This window comes from Ranitomeya variabilis, chromosome 1 (assembly GCF_051348905.1).
Source record: "Ranitomeya variabilis isolate aRanVar5 chromosome 1, aRanVar5.hap1, whole genome shotgun sequence".
In the NCBI taxonomy this organism is placed as follows: Eukaryota; Metazoa; Chordata; class Amphibia; order Anura; family Dendrobatidae; genus Ranitomeya; species Ranitomeya variabilis.
The window spans coordinates 508,096,001-508,115,810 of NC_135232.1; the positions used below are offsets into that span (position 1 = coordinate 508,096,001).

A 19,810-nucleotide genomic window follows, 5' to 3' on the forward strand; every position below is an offset into this window, starting at 1 on the left:
TACCATTCTGACCTGTTTCACATGAGACTCCCAATCATCCGAAAAGACCAAAATATCATCCAAATATACAATCATGAATCTATCCAGATACTTTCGGAAGATGTCATGCATAAAGGACTGAAACACAGATGGAGCATTTGAAAGCCCGAATGGCATTACCAGGTACTCAAAATGGCCCTCGGGCGTATTAAATGCTGTTTTCCATTCATCGCCCTGTTTAATACGCACAAGGTTATACGCCCCTCGAAGATCTATCTTGGTGAACCAACTAGCCCCCTTAATCCGAGCAAACAAATCAGACAGCAGAGGCAAAGGGTACTGAAATTTGACCGTGATTTTATTGAGAAGGCCGTAATCTATACAGGGTCTCAGAGAACCATCCTTCTTGGCCACAAAAAAGAACCCTGCTCCCAACGGTGATGAAGACGGGCGAATATGCCCTTTCTCCAAGGACTCCTTTATATAAGTCCGCATAGCGGTGTGCTCTGGCACGGATAAATTGAAAAGTCGGCCCTTAGGAAACTTACTACCAGGAATCAAATTTATAGCACAATCACAATCCCTATGAGGGGGTAGGACACTGGATTTGGGCTCATCAAATACATCCTGGTAATCCGACAGAAACTCAGGGACTTCAGAAGGAGTGGAAGCAGAAATTGACACCAATGGAACATCGTCATGTACCCCTTGACAACCCCAACTAGACACAGACATTGATTTCCAATCCAATACTGGATTATGAACCTGTAGCCATGGCAAACCCAACACGACCACATCATGCAAATTATGCAACACCAAAAAGCGAACATCTTCCCGATGTGCAGGAGCCATGCACATGGTCAACTGAGTCCAGTACTGAGGTTTATTCTTGGCCAACGGCGTGGCATCAGTTCCCCTTAAGGGAATAGGATACTGCAAAGGCTCCAAGAAAAAACCACAGCGCCTGGCAAACTCCAAGTCCATCAAATTCAGGGCAGCGCCTGAATCCACAAATGCCATAACCGAGTAGGATGACAAAGAGCAAATCAGAGTAACAGACAAAAGAAATTTAGGCTGTACAGTACCAATGGTGACAGACCTAGCGAACCGCTTAGTGCGCTTAGGACAATCAGAGATAGCATGAGTGGGGTCACCACAGTAAAAACACAGCCTATTCTGACGTCTGTGTTCTTGCCGTTCAGTTCTGGTCAAAGTTCTATCATATTGCATAAGCTCAGGCCTCTGCTCAGAGGACACCGCCAAACTGTGCACAATTTTGCGCTCGCGCAAACGCCGATCAATTTGGATGGCCAAGGACATTGACTCATTCAGACCAGCAGGCGTGGGGAATCCCACCATAACATCCTTAAGGGCTTCAGAAAGACCCTTTCTAAAAATTGCTGCCAGGGCACACTCATTCCACTGAGTAAGCACAGACCATTTTCTAAACTTCTGACAATATATCTCCGCTTCATCCTGACCCTGACACAAAGCTAGCAAAATTTTCTCTGCCTGATCCACTGAATTCGGTTCGTCATAAAGCAATCCAAGCGCCAGAAAAAACGCATCTACATTAAGCAATGCAGGATCTCCTGGCGCAAGGGAGAATGCCCAGTCTTGAGGGTCACCACGCAACAAAAAAATAATAATTTTTACTTTCTGAATGGGGTCACCAGAGGAGCGGGGTTTCAAAGCAAGAAACAGTTTACAATTATTTTTGAAATTCAGAAACTTAGATCTATCCCCAGAAAACAAATCAGGAATTGGAATTCTAGGCTCTAACATCGGATTCTGAACTACATAATCTTGAATGCTTTGTACCCTTGCAGTGAGATGATCCACACAAGAGGACAGACCTTGAATATCCATATCTACACCTGAGTCCTGAACCACCCAGAGGTTAAGGGGAAAAGAGAGACAAAAGACACTGCAAAGAAAAAAAAATGGGTTCAGATCTTCTCTTATCCCTCTTTTGAGATGCATTAACACTTTATGGGCCAGCTGTACTGTTATGGGCCTGGTGGTTAGGAGCACCTGGAATGACCTGATGAGTAAACTCAAAAATGGAACTAGCTCTTGGGACGTGGGAACTCTGCTGACCACAAACTCTACTCCTATCGCACACACTAGAAATAGCCGTGGAGCATACCTAACTCTCCCTAGACGCCTCTTCACAGCCTAAGAGCTAACTACCCCTAAAGATAGAAATAGAAGCCTAACCTTGCCTCAGAGAAATTCCCCAAAGGTAAAGGCAGCCCCCCACATATATTGACTGTGAGTTAAGAAGAAAGTCACACAGGAATGAAACAGGTTTCAGCAAAGGAGGCCAGACTTACTAAACAGTCAGAGGATAGAAAAGAATACTATGCGGTCAGCATAAAAAAACTACAAAACCACACAGAGTATGCAAAAAGACCCCCGCACCGACTCACGGTGTGGAGGTGCAACACTGCACCCCAGAGCTTCCAGCTAGCAAGGAAATATCATGATAGCAAGCTGGACGAGAATTTAGCAGTACTAAGAAATATATTCAGGCAGCAGTAACAACAAATGAACTAGCAGGGACTTAGCTTCTGCTGGAGTAGACAGGTCCTCAGAGAAGTCCAAGAGAGATCTGAACCAATTCTGATACATTGACAGCTGGCATGAGGTAACGATCTGAGTGGAGTTAAATAGGGAAGCCAGCATAGCAACATAACGAGAGCAGCTGATAAAGCCAACCTAGTGACCAGCAGTTCTGCTCGAAGCCACCAGAGGGAGCCCAAGAGCAGAACTAACCAAAGTACCATTCATGACCACAGGAGGGAGTCCGAGAACGGAATTCACAACACCTGGGGTCCCTCGTAGAAGGCGGGGTACTGTCATTTCGGACGCTGTTCAGACCAAGTCGTCCGACAGACAGCGGTAATTCCGCTTTTGACCACTATTTGCTCATTGGCGTCTGCTAGATTTTATCTAGCTGTTCCGGGGTTAATTTACCAAATCCTCAGATTGGAAACTGGGCCGTTCCCATTGCCTTTAAATAGTTCTCCTGATCATTGGGCGTCGCCGATTATAGCTTCTGTCTTGTGCATTGTTATCTCGGTCTGGAGAGGAGAGCTGGTGGTTGGAGTATCGTTGCTGGTGGTGTATTTTCCTTTGTCTTATTTACTCCTTCCTATATTTGTATTTATTTTGCCCTGCACATTTATAGTGTATTCCTGAGTGTCTGCAGCGTGGTGTGTATTTTCCTTTATCCTTGTCTGTGCTAACTGTGGGTATTGGAGTATTACCTCTTCACTGGGTGGTGTGCGGAGGTTTCAGCCTAGGGCTGAGCTCAGGAGACAGGGTGAGGTTCGAGGCCTGGACATGCACACCTTCAGTGTAAACTCCAGGTAGAGGGTCAGTCAGGATTTCCCTAGTCTGAGGGAAATTGCAGGGGCCCGGGTTATTAGCTCTCGTTCTCCTAGTCTTCCCGTGACAACAATGTTGTCAGAGTCTTACGCCACTTTTACAGACTCACAATAAAACATACAAAAACGAAACCAAAGTGGATTGTCCTGGGAAATATGTTAAGGAACATCCTTTCCAGAGTAATGACTTGTATATAAGGCAAAATAAATAACCAAAACCAAGAATGCTACTCCACACCTTGGACTATGTTTACACGTAGCATTTTTGATCCGTTTTTGAACTTTAGCATTACTTTCAACCTAGACAAATGCATTCACTGGGAAATGTCATGTTAACATTTTACAACCTTATCTGGCCATGTGGTGTGTGACACATCATCAGACACATCCTGTTTCATTAATGAAGGAGGGACTCTGAAAGTCACAAAGCCTATTTTTATAGGGCCATCAGGCAGCCTTTACTATTCTTAAACGGTCAGCAGTCGGCCCTCATTATTCTTACAGAGCCATCAGCCAGCTATGCTTTGTTGTTCCCATAACTAAACAGTGGGTTTCCTATACTGTTATTGCGTATGCAGTTAGTGGCAGGGCTGCCCAAAATTTGGATGCACCCCAATACCCCTTTGAATAGACGTACAAGAGGGCCTCCTGAAAACAACGTTCCCATTATTAGGAAGTGTGCCTCCCATAGTGTTTGCCTATGCAGTGAATGCAAGGGCTGCCAAAAATTTGGATGCACCCCAATACCCCTTGGAAGACACGTGGAGGAGGGCCTCATAAAAAATGTTCCCATTGTTAGGAAGTGTGTCTCCCATAGTGTTTGCCTATGCAGTGAATGCAAGGGCTGCCAAAAATTTGGACACACCCCAATACACCTTGGAAGAAATGCGGAGGATGGCCTCATAAAACAATTTTTTAACTATTAGGAAGTGGGTCTCCCATACTGTTTGACAATGTAGTGAATGCAAGGGCTGCCAAAAATTTGGATGAACCCCAATACCCCTTGGAAAAGACATGAAAGGCCTCATAAAACAATGTTCCCATTATTAGGAAATGTGTCTCCCATACTGTTTGCCTATGCAATGAATGCAAGGGCTGCCAAAAATTTGGAAGCACCCCAATACCCCTTGAAAGAGATGTGGAGCAGGGCCTCATAAAACAATGTTCCCATTATTAGGAAGTGTGTCTCCCATACTTTTTGCCTATGCTGTGAATGCACTGGCTGCCAAAAATTTGGACACCCCAATACACCTTGGAAAAGATGTGTAGGAGGGCCTCATAAAAAAAATATTCTCATTAGAAAGGAGCGGGTCTCCTATACTTGTAATGCCCATGCACTAAGTGTATGGGCTGACAAACATTTACCCCTGGGGAGTATACATGAACATACTGTCTAAAAAAAATTTTTTACGGACATCATAAACACCCTTTAAAAAAATTATGTGGGTGTTCCGCCACGGACCACGTTCACCCTGGTGATATGGTGGTGGAGGATGAAGATGAGGAGAAGGAGGAGGACAACATCAAATAGCCAAAATCAGGAAGCTTATACCCATGTGTGAGTGTGAAGTGGTGCATGGGAATAGACCTCCCAAAAAAAGACAATTTGAGTTTGTTATCCTGCTTATCATTTGGTGGTGTTGAGAAGTTAGGCCCAATCCAGCCCTTGTTCATTTTTATAAGAGTCAGCCAGTCAGCATTTTCAGTTGACAGGCGGATGCGCTCATCAGTTATAATTCCACCAGCGGCACTAAAAACCCACTCTGACAAAACGCTAGCGGCCGGGCAGGCCAGGACCTTTAAGGCGTAGAGAGCCAGTTCATGCCACGTGTCCAGCTTGGATACCCAATAATTATAAGACACAGAGGAATCATGGAGAATGTTCGTACGGTCAGCAAGTTACTCCCTCAGCATCTTTCCAAACTTTGCACTCCTTCTGAGAGTACCCCGCGCCTCTGGGCCTGTGCGATGGGAGTGTCTGAGCAGGGCGGCTCCAGGTTTTTGAGGGCCCCGGGCGAAAGAGTCTCAGTGGGCCCCCCTTTAACACATACCACTATTCATGATCGCATATAACACAGCCATGTAGTATATAACACAGCCACGTAGCATATAAAACAGCCATGTAGTATATAACAGCCCACGTAGCATATAACACAGCCACATAGTATATAGCGCAGCCCATATAGTATATAGCACAGCCACATATTATATAACACAGCCCAAGTAGTATATAGAACAGCCATGTAGTATATAACACAGCCCACGTAGCATAAAACAGCCCACATAGTATATAACACGGCCCACGTAGTATATAGAACAGCCATGTAGTATATAGCACAGCCCACGTAGCATATAACAGCCCACCTAGTATATAACATGGCCCATGTAGTATATAGAACAGCCATGTAGTATATAGCACAGACATGTATTATACAGCACAGCCCCCCTCCCCCCAAGAATGGCCCCATAGTCCAGTACTCACTGTTATAGTTAAAAAAAACCAAAAACACTCCTCACCTCTCAACGTTCCCGCGCCACACCGGTAAATTTCAAAGCGGCGGCGGGGAGTTGGCGCTTGCAACAGGCGGGCCCCACTGCCTCACAGGGGCCCCATAGCAGCTGCGTGATGTGCCGCTAGCTGAGGGCCCCTGGGGGAGCGGGGGCCCTAGGCACTGGCAGCTGCCTGCCCCTCACACCGGCCCTGAATGGGCCCCCCTGTCTCGCCAGGGCCTGGCACTTGCCCGGGTATGCCGGGTGCTGACGCCGGTCCTGTGTCTGAGAAAACTCTCTCAGAACTTTGACAGTGTTCCCCTGCCTCTGCTGGATTGGAGTTGTGTCTCTCTTGCCTGTACTCCTTGGTTGTTCAATGAACTGTGACCTCTGCCACCAGCATTTTCAGATGGGAATTTTTTTAATAATTCTGCAGCAAGGACCCACTGGTACTGCCCCATTTTAGTACACCTGTCTGCCTCGGGAATAAAAGATAGAAATTTTTCCTTGTAGCGTGGGTGTAGAAATGTCACCAACCAGTAATGACTGTCACCCAAAATTTTGAGAATGCGAGGGTCACCTGAAAGGCAGCGTAACATAAACTCAGCCATATGTGTCAGACTGCTAACAGGCAAGACTTGCATGTCCTCACAAAGAGGACAACTGACCATGCTCTCTTCCTCCTCCTCCCTGTCCTCAGGCCATCTACGCTGAACAGACAGTATGACAGTTGTGCAGGTAGTACAGTCTATAGAGCATGAAACTAGCTCCTGTTCTTCCTCCTCCATTGTCACCCAATCAACATTAGGATGAGATGAGGCTGGGCTGTGTATAATCATACTGTATGGTTCCTTTCTCCATCTCATCGTGTTCCGCCTTCAATGCCTCCTTTTTGATTGTGAGCAACAGCGTTTTAGAACACAGAGAAGCGAGATGGTGACGTGAATTATGACATCATCACCGCTCACCATCACCATCTTGGTTTGGGAGGATGGTACATATGTCTGATATCCATGTCCACGCCTGATGTCTTATGTGTGGAGTCTGAAATTAACACTGACAGACTTGTTGATGCTGGTAGTCAACAACTGCCCTCTTCTGCTCACAAATCCTTTCCAAAATCTGCAGTATAGAGTTCCAACGCGAAGGGGCTTCACACACCAGACGGTGAACCGGCAGCTGCAAATGCTGCTGAAGCACAGCAAGGGCAGTGGAAGCTGTAGCTGACTTTCTAAAATGGGCACACAGGCGATGTACTTTGACAAGCAGATCCGGCTGCTCCGGGTAGGTTTTAAGAACCCACTGAACCACAAGGTTAAGCAGATGGGCCAGGCATGGTACGTGTGTGAGATCACCTCACCTCAGAGCCACCAGCAGGTTCTGACCTTTGTCACATATGACCATGCCTGGCTGTAGGTTCAGCGGTGTCGGCCACAGATCTGCTTGCTCTTTCAGAGCTGTCCACAACTCTTCAGCATTGTGCGGTTTGTCACCTAAGCATATTAGCTTCAGCACAGCCTGTTGCATCTTGGCTGAGGCAGTGCTGCAGTGCTTCCAGCTTTTGACTGATGTGGTCATTTCGGAGATGGAGGCTTAGAAGGAGGAGGAGGAGGAGGTGCAGGAGCTGTATACTTTGGGGGCAACCCTGATGACCTATGGCCCACAATCCTCGGCGTCAGGAGGATGTGTTTTATCCCAAGATCTGACTGGGTCCCGGTTTCCACTATGTTAATCCTGTGTGCAGTCAGCGAGATGTACCGTCTCTGCCCACAAGCACTTGTCCATATGTGCGTGGTTAGGTGGACTTTCCCAGTAACTGCATTATTGAGGGCACGGCTAATGTTATGGAACACTTGCTTGTGTAATGCGGGGACAGCACACCGGGAGAAATATTAGTGGCTGGGGACCGAGTACTGATGGCCGTCACCATCAGGTTGTGGAAAGCTTCCGTCTCCACAAGCCTAAAAGGCAACATTTTGAGCACAAGCAGTCGCGAAATGTGTGAATTTAGTGGCCTGTGGGGTGTTGGCTGCATATTTGCGCTTGCGTTCTAAGGACTGGGGTATGGACAACTGAACGCTGCACTGGGACAAGGATGTGGACGTGCTTGATGATGGTGCTTGTTGAGTGTGTGCAGTGACAGGTGCAGGGCAGGAGGCATCTTCGCATGCACCATGGACAGGGGACTGACATGCACGCAAAATAGCAGAAGAAGCAGTGGTGTGATCCGCAGACACTGTTCCTGGAGCCTGGGGTTCGGCCCACAAAGTCGAGTGCTTTTGCTGCCATGGGTCCTGATCATGTTGGTGGTGGTCTGACTGGTAGTTTTGCTACCCCTGCTGTTACTGGCCTGGCAGGTGGTGCAAATGGCCTTTTGGGGTTATCGTTAGAGTCTTTAAATAACAACCAGACTCGGGAAGACCTAACAGTTGGACTGGCAACTTCCGTCATGTTGGTGTTACGGGAAACGGTTGCCCGCCTTCTGTCTGCGGCCATCACACTGCTTCTTCCTGCCTGTTGGGGTGCTATGCCTCCCTCACCCTGTATGCTGCTGTCCTAGCTCTGCATATCCTCCTGCCAGCTTGGGTCAATTACTATATTTCATCCACCATCTTGTCTTCCACTTCCCCAACCTGGTCCTCCTCCCGGCAATTGTATCTCATCATCGTCCACCTCTTGTGACAGTTTCCCACCATCACCTTCGTGTGACCGTGGCTGCTCAAATATTTGGGCATCGCTACAGGCAATCTTATCTTGTCCCCCTCCAAGTGGACTGGGTGAGAGGCCCGAACCTATAAATGGAAAAGTGAACTGATTGCTGATTGCTCTTCGGAGTGTCCAAGTGTGGGATCAGTTGTCTCCGGGCACTCGGCATGATGGGAGGAAGGAGGATCAGTATGAGGAATATGCAGTCCAGACTCACGGCTACTGAGACTTAACCATGTGGAAGACAGTGTGTGGTGGTGGTGGTGGCGGCAAAGTGAATGGAAGCATTATCCTCTATCCAGCCAACAACCTTTTGACACTGCTCTGGATTCAATAGTAGTGTGCTGCGGTCCCCTAGTAATTGGGACAGGAAGGTCGGGCAAGAAGATGTGGGTGTTTGTTGTGGCACAATTTCAGCTTGCCCACGGCCTCAGCCTCTGCATGCACCATCACCATCACATCCACTTCCCCATCCTTTGCCACGTGCCATGCCCATTTTAAATGGATAACAACATTTTCCATGTTCACTACAAATGGCTGAATTTGGAGCGCACTTACATGTGATCCATGTGACGGACAATCCGCAGTTTGAAATAGCTGGCCTGTAGGTAGCTATTTTTACCAGCAAACTGGTGTCAAAAACTTCGCTAACACACTGCAACAAAATTTAAAGGGAGGACATAAATGGCAAAATTTTGAGCCCACTTTTTGTCTCTGATCTGTTTGACAGACAAACCACTGTTTGAAATAGATGGCATGTAGGTAACTATTTTTACCAGCAAACTGGTGTCATTAACTTCAACAACACACTGCAACAAAATTTAAAGGGAGGGGAGAAATGGCAGAATTTGGAGCGCATTTTTTATCTCTTATCCGTGTGACAGAAAAACCACTGTTTTAAATAGCTGGCCTGTAAAAAAAATATTCCTGGCTCCTGATACCTGGGGCTATGTCTGCAAATATCTGTAATAGCAGCAGCAGCAGACAGAACTGGAATGGACCCTCTTGCTGTATGCACTACTCTGCCACATACATTGCCTGCCTGCCTAGCACTGATATCTATGCAGCTTTATTAGTCCTCAGAAGGACTGTTAGCTGAGATGGATATGTGTATTATATATTGTATACCCATTACCCACACTAAGTTAGAGCCAAGCAAATCTCTCCATAGCTCAGCAGCAACTCTCCCTATACTGCCACTGCCTGATTCCATAGCAGACTGTGATGAGCATGGCGGCGACAGGTATGATATAGACCTGATGACGCTGTGCGGCCAGCCAATCACTGTAATGCCACAACCAACATGGCTGCAGCATTACAGTACAGACAATCCCTGCATGTTCATTGGCTCTCTAAAGAGCGCCAAACATGCAGGGCGGGGACCCGAGCAGTGAGATGCTTGGGCGAGTACCAAGCAGTGGCAAGCATGCTCGCTCAACACTAGTCGTTATAGTTTTTTCAGTGCTGCTCTGGTCCCCCAGCGCCATCTTGTGACAGTAGCTTCTGACTGGCCGGAAGTTAGAAGCTACATCACACGCTCTCAATACGAGTCTATGAGAGCCAGAACAAGGCTCTCTTAGACTTGTATTGAAATGTGACCTCAACAGAGCTACATGAAACACTGGAACTGCAAGCAAGTCGTTTTTCGATGCAGACCGACCTCCGCGATGCTGGAAACTGATGAATGCGGGGACAGGTGATTATCAGACAGGGGACCTACATTTAACCCCTTCACCCCCGGAGCTTTTTCCGTTTTTTCATTTTCGTTTTTCGCTCCCCTCCTTCCCAGAACCATAACTTTTTAATTTTTCCGTCAATATGGCCATGTGAGGGCTTATTTTTTGCGGGACGAGATGTACTTTTGAATGATACCATTGGTTTTACCATGCCGTGCAACAGAATACGGGAAAAAAATTCCAAGTGTGATGAAATTGCAAAAAAAGTGCAATCTCACACTTGTTTTTTGTTTGGCTTTTTTGCTAGGTTCACCAAATGCTAAAACTAACCTGCTATTATGATTCTCCAGGTCATTACGAGTTCATAGACATCTAACATGTGTAGGTTATTTTTTATCTAAGTGGTGGAAAAAAATTCCAAAGTTTGCACAAAAAAAAAAAAAAAAAATTGCACGATTTTCCGATACCCATAGCGTCTCCATATTTCGTGATCTGGGGTCAGGTGAGGGCTTATTTTTTGCGTGCCGAGCTGGCATTTTTATTGATACCATTTTGGTGCAGATATTTTGATGTTTTGATCGCCCATTATTGCATTTTAATGCAATGTCGCGGCGACCAAAAAAACCGTAATTTTGGCATTTTGATTTTTTTTCTCGCTACGCCATTTAGCGGTCAGGTTAATCCTTTGTTTTTATTGATAGATCGGGCGATTCTGAACGCGGCGATACCAAATATGTGTAGGTTTGATTTTTTTTAAATTCTTTTATTTTGATTGGGGCGAAAGGGGGGTGATTTAAACTTTTATATATTTTTTATTTTTTTTATATTTTTAAACACTATTTTTTTTTTTTAATTTTGGCATGCTTCAATAGCCTCCATAGGAGGCTAGAAGCATGCACAACACGATCGCCTTTGCTACATAGAGATGAAGTACAGATCACCTCTATGTAGTAGAAATGTGTGGCGCTCAAAGCATTCGGCCATCAACAACCATAGAGGTCTCAAGGAGACCTCTGGTTGTTATGGCAATGCACCGCTGACCCCCGATCATGTGACGGGGGTCAGCGGTGCGTGCCGCTGTCAGCGCTTGACGGCGGCATTTAACTAGTTAATGGGCGCGGGCGGATCGCGATTCCGCTCGCGCTCATTGCGCGCACATGTCAGCTGTACAAAACAGATGCGGCTTTAAGGTGGGCTCACCGCCGGAGCCCACCTTAAAGCAGGGGATCTGCCAGCTGACGTACTATTCCGTCAGCTGGCAGAAAGGGGTTAAAGCACCATTCTAGCAGTGCAATAAAAAAATGGAGTGATGCTTTAAGTATTTATTATAAACTTAAAAATCTTAGTTTAATATAAAATTTGATTAAAGAACTGAGAATGTGAAACATTACAGACAAGATGGTTGTATGCATTGACATAACAAAAAATCCTTTTGCAGGTTGCCAGTGGACTACTGATTGCAGTCGGATTCTATGCTAAACTATGTAAAGAGACAGGTGAGTTTCTTTAGTTTCTGGTAATTCTCTTATGCGAATGTGTGGCACCCCTGAGGGTCCAGTTGCCACAGAGGTACTGCACCTCAGCCAGAGGTGTGGTACTCCGCTCTCAGGTAAGGAGGGGGCACTCCCCGAGACCCACACTTTAGCATCCAACACTACACCACTGCAGACCAGGGGATCTGCGTGGACCCTATTTAGGGAGGGCCTCATCTCAGGAGGAGGAGGGGAGAATTAGGCAGAGGGTGTGGGAGGAGTTAGTGAGAGAGACAGTTGGGAGCAGATGTGCAGAGAGGAGCTCCTGAGAGAGAGTGAAGGGGTCCTAGGGGCCAGGGAAGTGAGGAATCCACCCTGGGCACCTGAATTCACGCCGACTGTTGGCGTGTGGAAGGATCAGGTCACAGTGGGGGACCCGGCCCCCAGACTAGTGGAGAACTACAAGGCTCAGCTAGCAAGCTGGAGGCTGTGGTAACTGTATGTGCCACAGTCACAGCCATACACATTTGCTGAAAAGGCAGCCGTATAGGATCAAGGGGACCAAGAGAAGGTTGCCCGACAGGACCTGAGGCTGCTGGCTTGGGACACTGTGTGTGAGGCGCAGGGCAGGAGGGCGAAGCCAGCACAGAAAGAGATGGCAGGGAAGGAACATAAGAAAGGGAGTCTCCGGAAAGTGGACCCAATTTACCTGAGAGGTGGCTGGATCACAGACCCGGAGGACACAGCACCCGGCTGGGGATTGCATCTAAGAGCTGTGAGTAAAGTATGGAATATGCACCCTGTTGTGTCCTCAATATTATTTACTGTTTCACCTGCCCTGCACTACACCAGTTCGTCATTGACTTTAACACTTTCATTGCCCTGGGGTCTAGCTCTACCCGTGGAGAGCTGTAACATCTCAGCTGCATCACCAACCGCCCCAGTAGACCAGAATCGCAGCGTCGGCCATTTTCTTATTGCCGAACATCACAGGTGGCGTCACAAACTAATCCCCTATAAACTTTATTCCCCTTTCAATTCACTGTTATTGGATGTCCAGGGCCACGGACCTGGTCACTGCTGCCGTGACCACCCCCTTAAGAACCGTCGAGTACCCCACAGCCCTAGAGGACGCTCCAGATGTGTAAACCAATGAAGGCTAGGACTGGCCCACAGGAAAACAGGTGGACCCCTTTGCAGGTGCAGACCAACAAACTCCTATATGAGAGACAGGTTTGGAGCACAGAGCACTGACACTCGGCTCATGCTTGCAACGGAGCAGGAGCCAAGGGTCATTAACATATCGCATCAAATGCTTTTGGAAGCTATACACTGGTGTGACTCCAGCCTTAAAGGGAACCTGTCAGCAGAATTGTGCACAGTAACCAACACACAGTGTCAGGTCACCGCCCTTATACTGATTACAATGATACCTTGGTTGATGAAATCCGTCTTGTGGTTGTTGTTTAAGCTTTATTTTCAGTTTTGAATTAATGATATGCTTATGCTGCGGGGCGGCCTGTGGGTGGGTCTTCATGTGGTGCTCTGATTAGGTATTCATAATGCAGACTGCTGACAGTCACTGATCTCTCACTGACCTGCCACCTAGTTTACTTAATGAATGTATGCAGCAGCTGTCGGTGTATATAGAGGTGATCTGATAGCTGCTATTGCACAAGCGCCATCTTGCTAGAAAAGAATAAACCATTTCCGACTCCAAGATGGCGCCGCCCGCTCCTGAGCAGCAGCAGCTATCGGCGATCGGCAATATGATGGTAACCTGCCACTGATTCTTGCTGCCCGTGGTTCTGGTTACATGAAATCACCTGACAGAGCCTAATTGTGACTTAGGCTGGGTTCACATTGCGTTGGTGCAGTCCGTTCAACGCATGCGTTAAATGGATTGCACCAACGCTAGTGCCTTTTAAAGATTGCATTATGCGATCACGATAGCGCAGATGCTCCACCTACGCTATCGTGAAGGACCAGGAAACGCTGCAGACCGCGTCCGAGGGTCCGTCACAGAATGACAGCACATCGCTAACACATGCCGATTATGACATGCGTTAGCTATGTGCTACATAATGGCAGTCAATGGGGGCGCTAACGCATCCGTTACATAGCGCATTGCCATTGATGCAATGTGAACCCTGCCTTATGGTGGTACAGAGGTGTATCTAGGTTTTCTAGCACCTGGGGCAAAAATTCAGTTTGGCACTCTTCCCCCACAATTTGCACACTTAGGCTGGAGTCACACTAGCGATTTTAAAATCGGTCCGATTTTGGTGCAAGAAAGTCGGACAAGTGTAATGCAAGTGTCATGCGTTTATAACTCAAAACCACGAGTGGGAAAAAAATACAGAAGTGGTGACATGTTTCTAATATGCTTTTCCTCTGATTGTTTAACACCAAGCTTACAAATACTGAGGTAAAAATACTGACCGTATAACGTGTGAACGAGGTCTAAAGGAGAAAAGTGTGGTGTTGCTGAAGAAGTAGGCTGTGTATACGATATGCTTTATTGCAATTAGTGCAATTTATCTCGGGATAAAGTGTTTCCAAATGTACGTATATGGAAGAGGAGTGTGAGGTGCTGCTGGTGGAGGCGACTATAAAGGAGAAAAGCTATGCTGCAGAAAAATGCTGTGTATAAAGCAGAATTGTGAGGTGCAGGAGTAGGTTGGGTAAAAAGAAGGAGCATGAGGTGCAGGAGGAATAAGGCCCCTTAACTGCCGCCGTTAAAAGTCATATCGGCAGTCGTTAAGGGGTTAATATTGTGATAAAAAAAATTAGCTTCAACAAAATGGCACCAGTTGTGCTTCGTGTACCAGTGCAGGAGCATTGCTATGTTCAACAGCGACAATTTCTTTTTCTTGTGCGCCTTCCCACACTGGTCCTCGAAACACAGTTGGCTGCGCATGTGCAGATTGAGAGCATTGCTTGCCAATAAATGCTATTGAGGACATTTTCCTTCCAAGAATTCCACTCATTCCATCTAATTTACCTTTCGATTTTAAACGCCTCCAGTTTCCAGTTCGACTGGCATTCGCTATGTCCATTAGCAAGGCTCAGTGACTGTCCTTGAAAGTAGTAGGGATCAATTTGCAATCTCCATGCTTTTCTCATGGTCAACTTTATGTGGCCTGTTCAAGAGTTGGAACTGCCAAAAATCTGTTCATCTTTGCATCGGAAGGAAAAACCAAAAATGTTGTCTATCAAAAGGCTCTTGAATGAGTTGAAAATAAAATACTATCAATACTTGGGTAATCATTTAGTTAATTTGGGTTGCAAATCTGTAGTGTTGAATATATGATGTGAAATGCTTTTATTTGCAATAGAATCATTATAATTTGTTATAACTAACTAATTACAGTTAGTTACTATGCTCGGGTAACGCCGGGCTCATACAACTCTGGGAAAAATTAAGACCAGTTCAAAATTTTCAATTTCTCTGATATTTCTCTTTATAGGTATATTTTTGAGAAAAATGTAAATTGTTCTTTTAGCGTATAAACGTCTGACAACATGTATCCGAATTTCCAAGCAATACATTTTGTATTTTTTTTCTGAAAAGGAGAAATGGTCAAAATAAAAAAAACAGTGCTTTCAGAGCTCAAATAATGCAAAGAAAACAAGTTCATAATCATTTAATCACAGCTTTCATGCGGCTTGGCATGCTTGCCACCAGTCTTTCACACTGCTCCTGGAGCAAAAATGTAAGCAGTTCTTCTTTATTTGATGGTTTGTGACTATTCATCTTCCTCTTGATTACATTCCAGAGGTTTTCAATGGGGTTCAGGTCTGGAGATTGGGCTGACCATGATAGGATTTTGATGTGGTGGTCTCTTAATTTTTGCCAGAGCTATAATATATATATATATATGTATATACACACATATACAGTGCCTACAAGTAGTATTCAACCCCCTGCAGATTTAGCAGGTTTACACATTTGGAATTAACTTGGCATTGTGACAATCGGACTGTAGATCAGCTTGGAAGTGTGAAATGCACTGCAGCAAAAAAGAATGTTATTTCTTTGTTTATTTTTTTTTAAATTGTGTAAAGTTTTTTCAGAGGGTCATTTATTATTCAACCCCTCAACCCACCAGAATTCTGTTTGGTTCCCCTAAAGTATTAAGAAGTAGTTCAGGCACAAAGAACAATGAGCTTCACATGTTTGGATTAATTATCTCTTTTTCCAGCCTTTTCTGACTATTTAAGACCCTCCCCAAACTTGTGAACAGCACTCATACATGGTCAACATGGGAAAGACAAAGGAGCATTCCAAGGCCATCAGAGACAAGATCGTGGAGGATCACAAGGCTGGCAAGGGGTACAAAACCCTTTCCAAGGAGTTGGGCCTACCTGTCTCCACTGTTGGGAGCATCATCCGGAAGTGGAAGGCTTATGGAACTACTGTTAGCCTTCCACGGCCTGGACAGCCTTTGAAAGTTTCCTCCCATGCCGAGGCCAGGCTTGTCCGAAGAGTCAAGGCTAACCCAAGGACAACAAGGAAGGAGCTCCGGGAAGATCTCATGGCAGTGGGGACATTGGTTTCAGTCAATACCATAAGTAATGTACTCCACCGCAATGGTCTCCGTTCCAGACGAGCCCGTAAGGTACCTTTACTTTCAAAGCGTCATGTCAAGGCTCGTCTACAGTTTGCTCATGATCACTTGGAGGACTCTGAGACTGACTGGTTCAAGGTTCTCTGGTCTGATGAGACCAAGATCGAGATCTTTGGTGTCAACCACACACGTGACGTTTGGAGACTGGATGGCACTGCATACGACCCCAAGAATACCATCCCTACAGTCAAGCATGGTGGTGGCAGCATCATGCTATGGGGCTGTTTCTCAGCCAAGGGGCCTGGCCATCTGGTCCGCATCCATGGGAAGATGGATAGCACGGCCTACCTGGAGATTTTGGCCAAGAACCTCCGCTCCTCCATCAAGGATCTTAAGATGGGTCGTCATTTCATCTTCCAACAAGACAACGACCCAAAGCACACAGCCAAGAAAACCAAGGCCTGGTTCAAGAGGCAAAAAATCAAGGTGTTGCAGTGGCCTAGTCAGTCTCCTGACCTTAACCCAATTGAAAACTTGTGGAAGGTGCTCAAGATTAAAGTCCACATGAGACACCCAAAGAACCTAGATAACTTGGAGAAGATCTGCATGGAGGAGTGGGCCAAGATAACTCCAGAGACCTGTGCCGGCCTGATCAGGTCTTATAAAAGATGATTATTAGCTGTAATTGCAAACAAAGGTTATTCCACAAAATATTAAACCTAGGGGTTGAATAATAATTGACCCACACTTTTATGTTTAAAATTTATAAAAATTTAACTGAGCAACAAAACTTTTTGGTTTGTAAGATTTATGCATCTGTTAATAAATCCTGCTCTTGTTTGAAGTTTGAAGGCTCTAACTTATTTGCATCTTATTAAACCTGCTAAATCTGCAGGGGGTTGAATACTACTTGTAGGCATTGTATATATATATATATATGTATATACATACACACGCATATACTGTATATATTGTGGCAGTTTACTCACGTGGCGGCACGGAGAGGTAGAAAAAATGGGAATACAGTCTCATTAAGTCCTTGTTGGTTTATTGTCAGGCAGCATAAACCAACCCCTGGGGAAAAAAATCAGCCTTTCTGGCTACAACAGGAACAAAACAATAACAGGAAAACAAAAATGCACCAACACGGTCCATATTGTGCGGGCTGGACCATGCTCTGGAGCAACACAGGTTCAGTCTGCACTCGATGAGCCACAAAGCCTCTGGAGACTCTTCTCTCCAGGCTAGCCAAATACAGACTGCCTGTAGTGCTCGGTTATTTAAACCTAAGCCTGTGTTTTCCCATCATGTGATTGATCACATGATCATGACCTCACGCAGGTCCTGGCAGGTCTGCCAGGGAAGATAAAGTGGACCTACTCCCACCCGCTCTATGAAGGTCCACATAAAACCAGCCCTTTTATGCAACTTAACCCTCACAACATGTAGTATGTTGGAGAAAAATGCTCTGGTTTCATATCACTGACGCCGTTAAGTGCAGTGACACATATGTCCCTTCTACCACCCTGCCATATATTCCCCCTCTGGCAAAAGCTGGGGGTTTGGCACCTTCACTCACTAGGCAGCGGAGTGAAGCGATGGCCGGGGGACCACCATGGTGCAGGAAGACTACTGTACACAAGATGAGGTTCAAACACCAAAGGGTAGATTTATTGGAAGGCAAGGAATGAAGTGGATGAGGAAGATGCAAACAGGGATATGCAATGGCAAAATATAATTTACAAGAGTTATATTCTTTAGCTTGTCCGTAAAATAGCACGGTGTTCCAACTGTTACAATATATGTTACACAAGTAAATGCAAACAATAAACAAAGAATTATGCTACTCTACATATAACCTCCCTGGCCTTTACTAAGCAGGCTACACGGCTGCCGTGTTCTTACTATTGAAGCCTACACTAGGCCCTAACATGTGCACAAAACAAAAACAAACTCACGGTGATGTTGGGGACTCAGATCCAGTCCCGGGGGGCCCCCAGCAGTCTAGCACGGTGGTGTGCACGGCTCTCTGCCAGCTCCGTGAAACGTGGTCTTCTCCTTGCTTCAGGGTCCTGGAAGGTCCTGGAAACTGTAAATCCCTTTCTCCGTATCTTTGTGGCTCCTCGAACTAACAAAGGACACCACCCTCGCTGCACCTGGAAAAGTCGGTCAAATCTCACAAGTCCACTCCGTTACAGGCTGTGGGTACTCTCTTGCAGCCATATCAGGACACAGTTTTCCTCTCTTGCAGCTATTAGCACAAAGTTCTCTCTGCAGCAGCCTCAGCTCACACACACAGTTCAGGCTCCACCCCTGCCATCTGCACAGTCCATTCCATTATACAGTCTTTCGCAAGGGAGAAGCAAAACATTCCATTACGACAGCAAGGGGGTGCAGTCTCTTAAAATAACAGCTTGTTCCTTAAGGTACCATCACATTAAGCGACGCTGCAGCGATATAGACAACGATGCCGATCGCTGCAGCGTCGCTGTTTCGTCGTTGTGTGGTCGCTGGAGAGCTGTCACACAGACAGCTCTTCAGCGACCAATGATGCCGAAGTCCCCGGGTAACCAGGGTAAACATCGGGTTACTAAGCGCAGGGCCGCGCTTAGTAACCCGATGTTTACCCTGGTTACCAGTGTAAATGTAAAAAAAACCAAACACTACATACTTACATTCCGGTGTCTGTCGCGTCCCCCGGCGTCCGCTTCCCTGCACTGTGTCAGCGCCGGCCCTAAAGCAGAGCGGTGACGTCACCGCTGTGCTCGGCTTTACGGCCAGCCGGCGCTGACACAGTGCAGGGAAGCGGACGCGACACACACCGGAATGTAAGTATGTAGTGTTTGTTTTTTTTTACATTTACAATGGTAACCAGGGTAAATATCGGGTTACTAAGCGCGGCCCTGCGCTTAGTAACCCGATGTTTACCCTGGTTACCAGTGAAGACATCGCTGAATCAGCGTCACACACACACTGATCCAGCGATGTCAGCGGGTGATCCAGCGACGAAATAAGGTGCTGGCCTTCTAGCTCCGACCAACGATGTCACAGCAGGATCCCGATTGCTGCTGCGTGTCAAACACAACAATATCGCTATCCAGGATGCTGCAACGTCACGGATCGCTATCGTTATCGTTGTTAAGTTGTTCAGTGTGAAGGTACCTTTAGTGTTCATAACAGCACCACCCTCCTACAGGAGTCTGGACAGGGCATCTGCATTCCCATGCAACTTTCATGGCCTATGTTCTACGTAAAATGTGAACTCTTGGAGGCCCAAGTACCATCTCGTCACCCGAGCATTCTTACCCTTCTTTTCCCTCAACCACTTCAGAGGGGCATGGTCAGACACCAGCTTAAACCTACGGCCTAGAAGGTAGTACCTCAGGGTATCCATGGCCCAATTTATAGCCAAGCATTCTTTTTGACGATGGCATAGTTTTTTTCACAGGAAGAGAGCTTCCTGCTCAGATACATGATGGGATGCTCCTCCCCATTCACCTCCTTAGAATAGCACGGCTCCCAAG

General features: G+C 46.3%; 1 protein-coding gene across 4 annotated transcripts in view; it reads left to right on the forward strand.

Annotated features, from left to right (window-relative positions):
* Positions 1–19,810, forward strand: part of LOC143765898 (tetraspanin-33-like) — a 224,848-nt gene that overhangs the window by 14,098 nt on the left and 190,940 nt on the right. For 3 of the 4 annotated variants that reach the window (XM_077253084.1, XM_077253100.1, XM_077253092.1), the window contains exon 2: positions 11,682–11,739. The exons of the other annotated variant lie outside the window; for it this stretch is intronic. In XM_077253084.1, the coding sequence (XP_077109199.1) occupies positions 11,682–11,739 (58 nt within the window). The remainder of the gene's footprint in view (positions 1–11,681; positions 11,740–19,810) is intronic. 4 annotated transcript variants of the gene reach the window in all.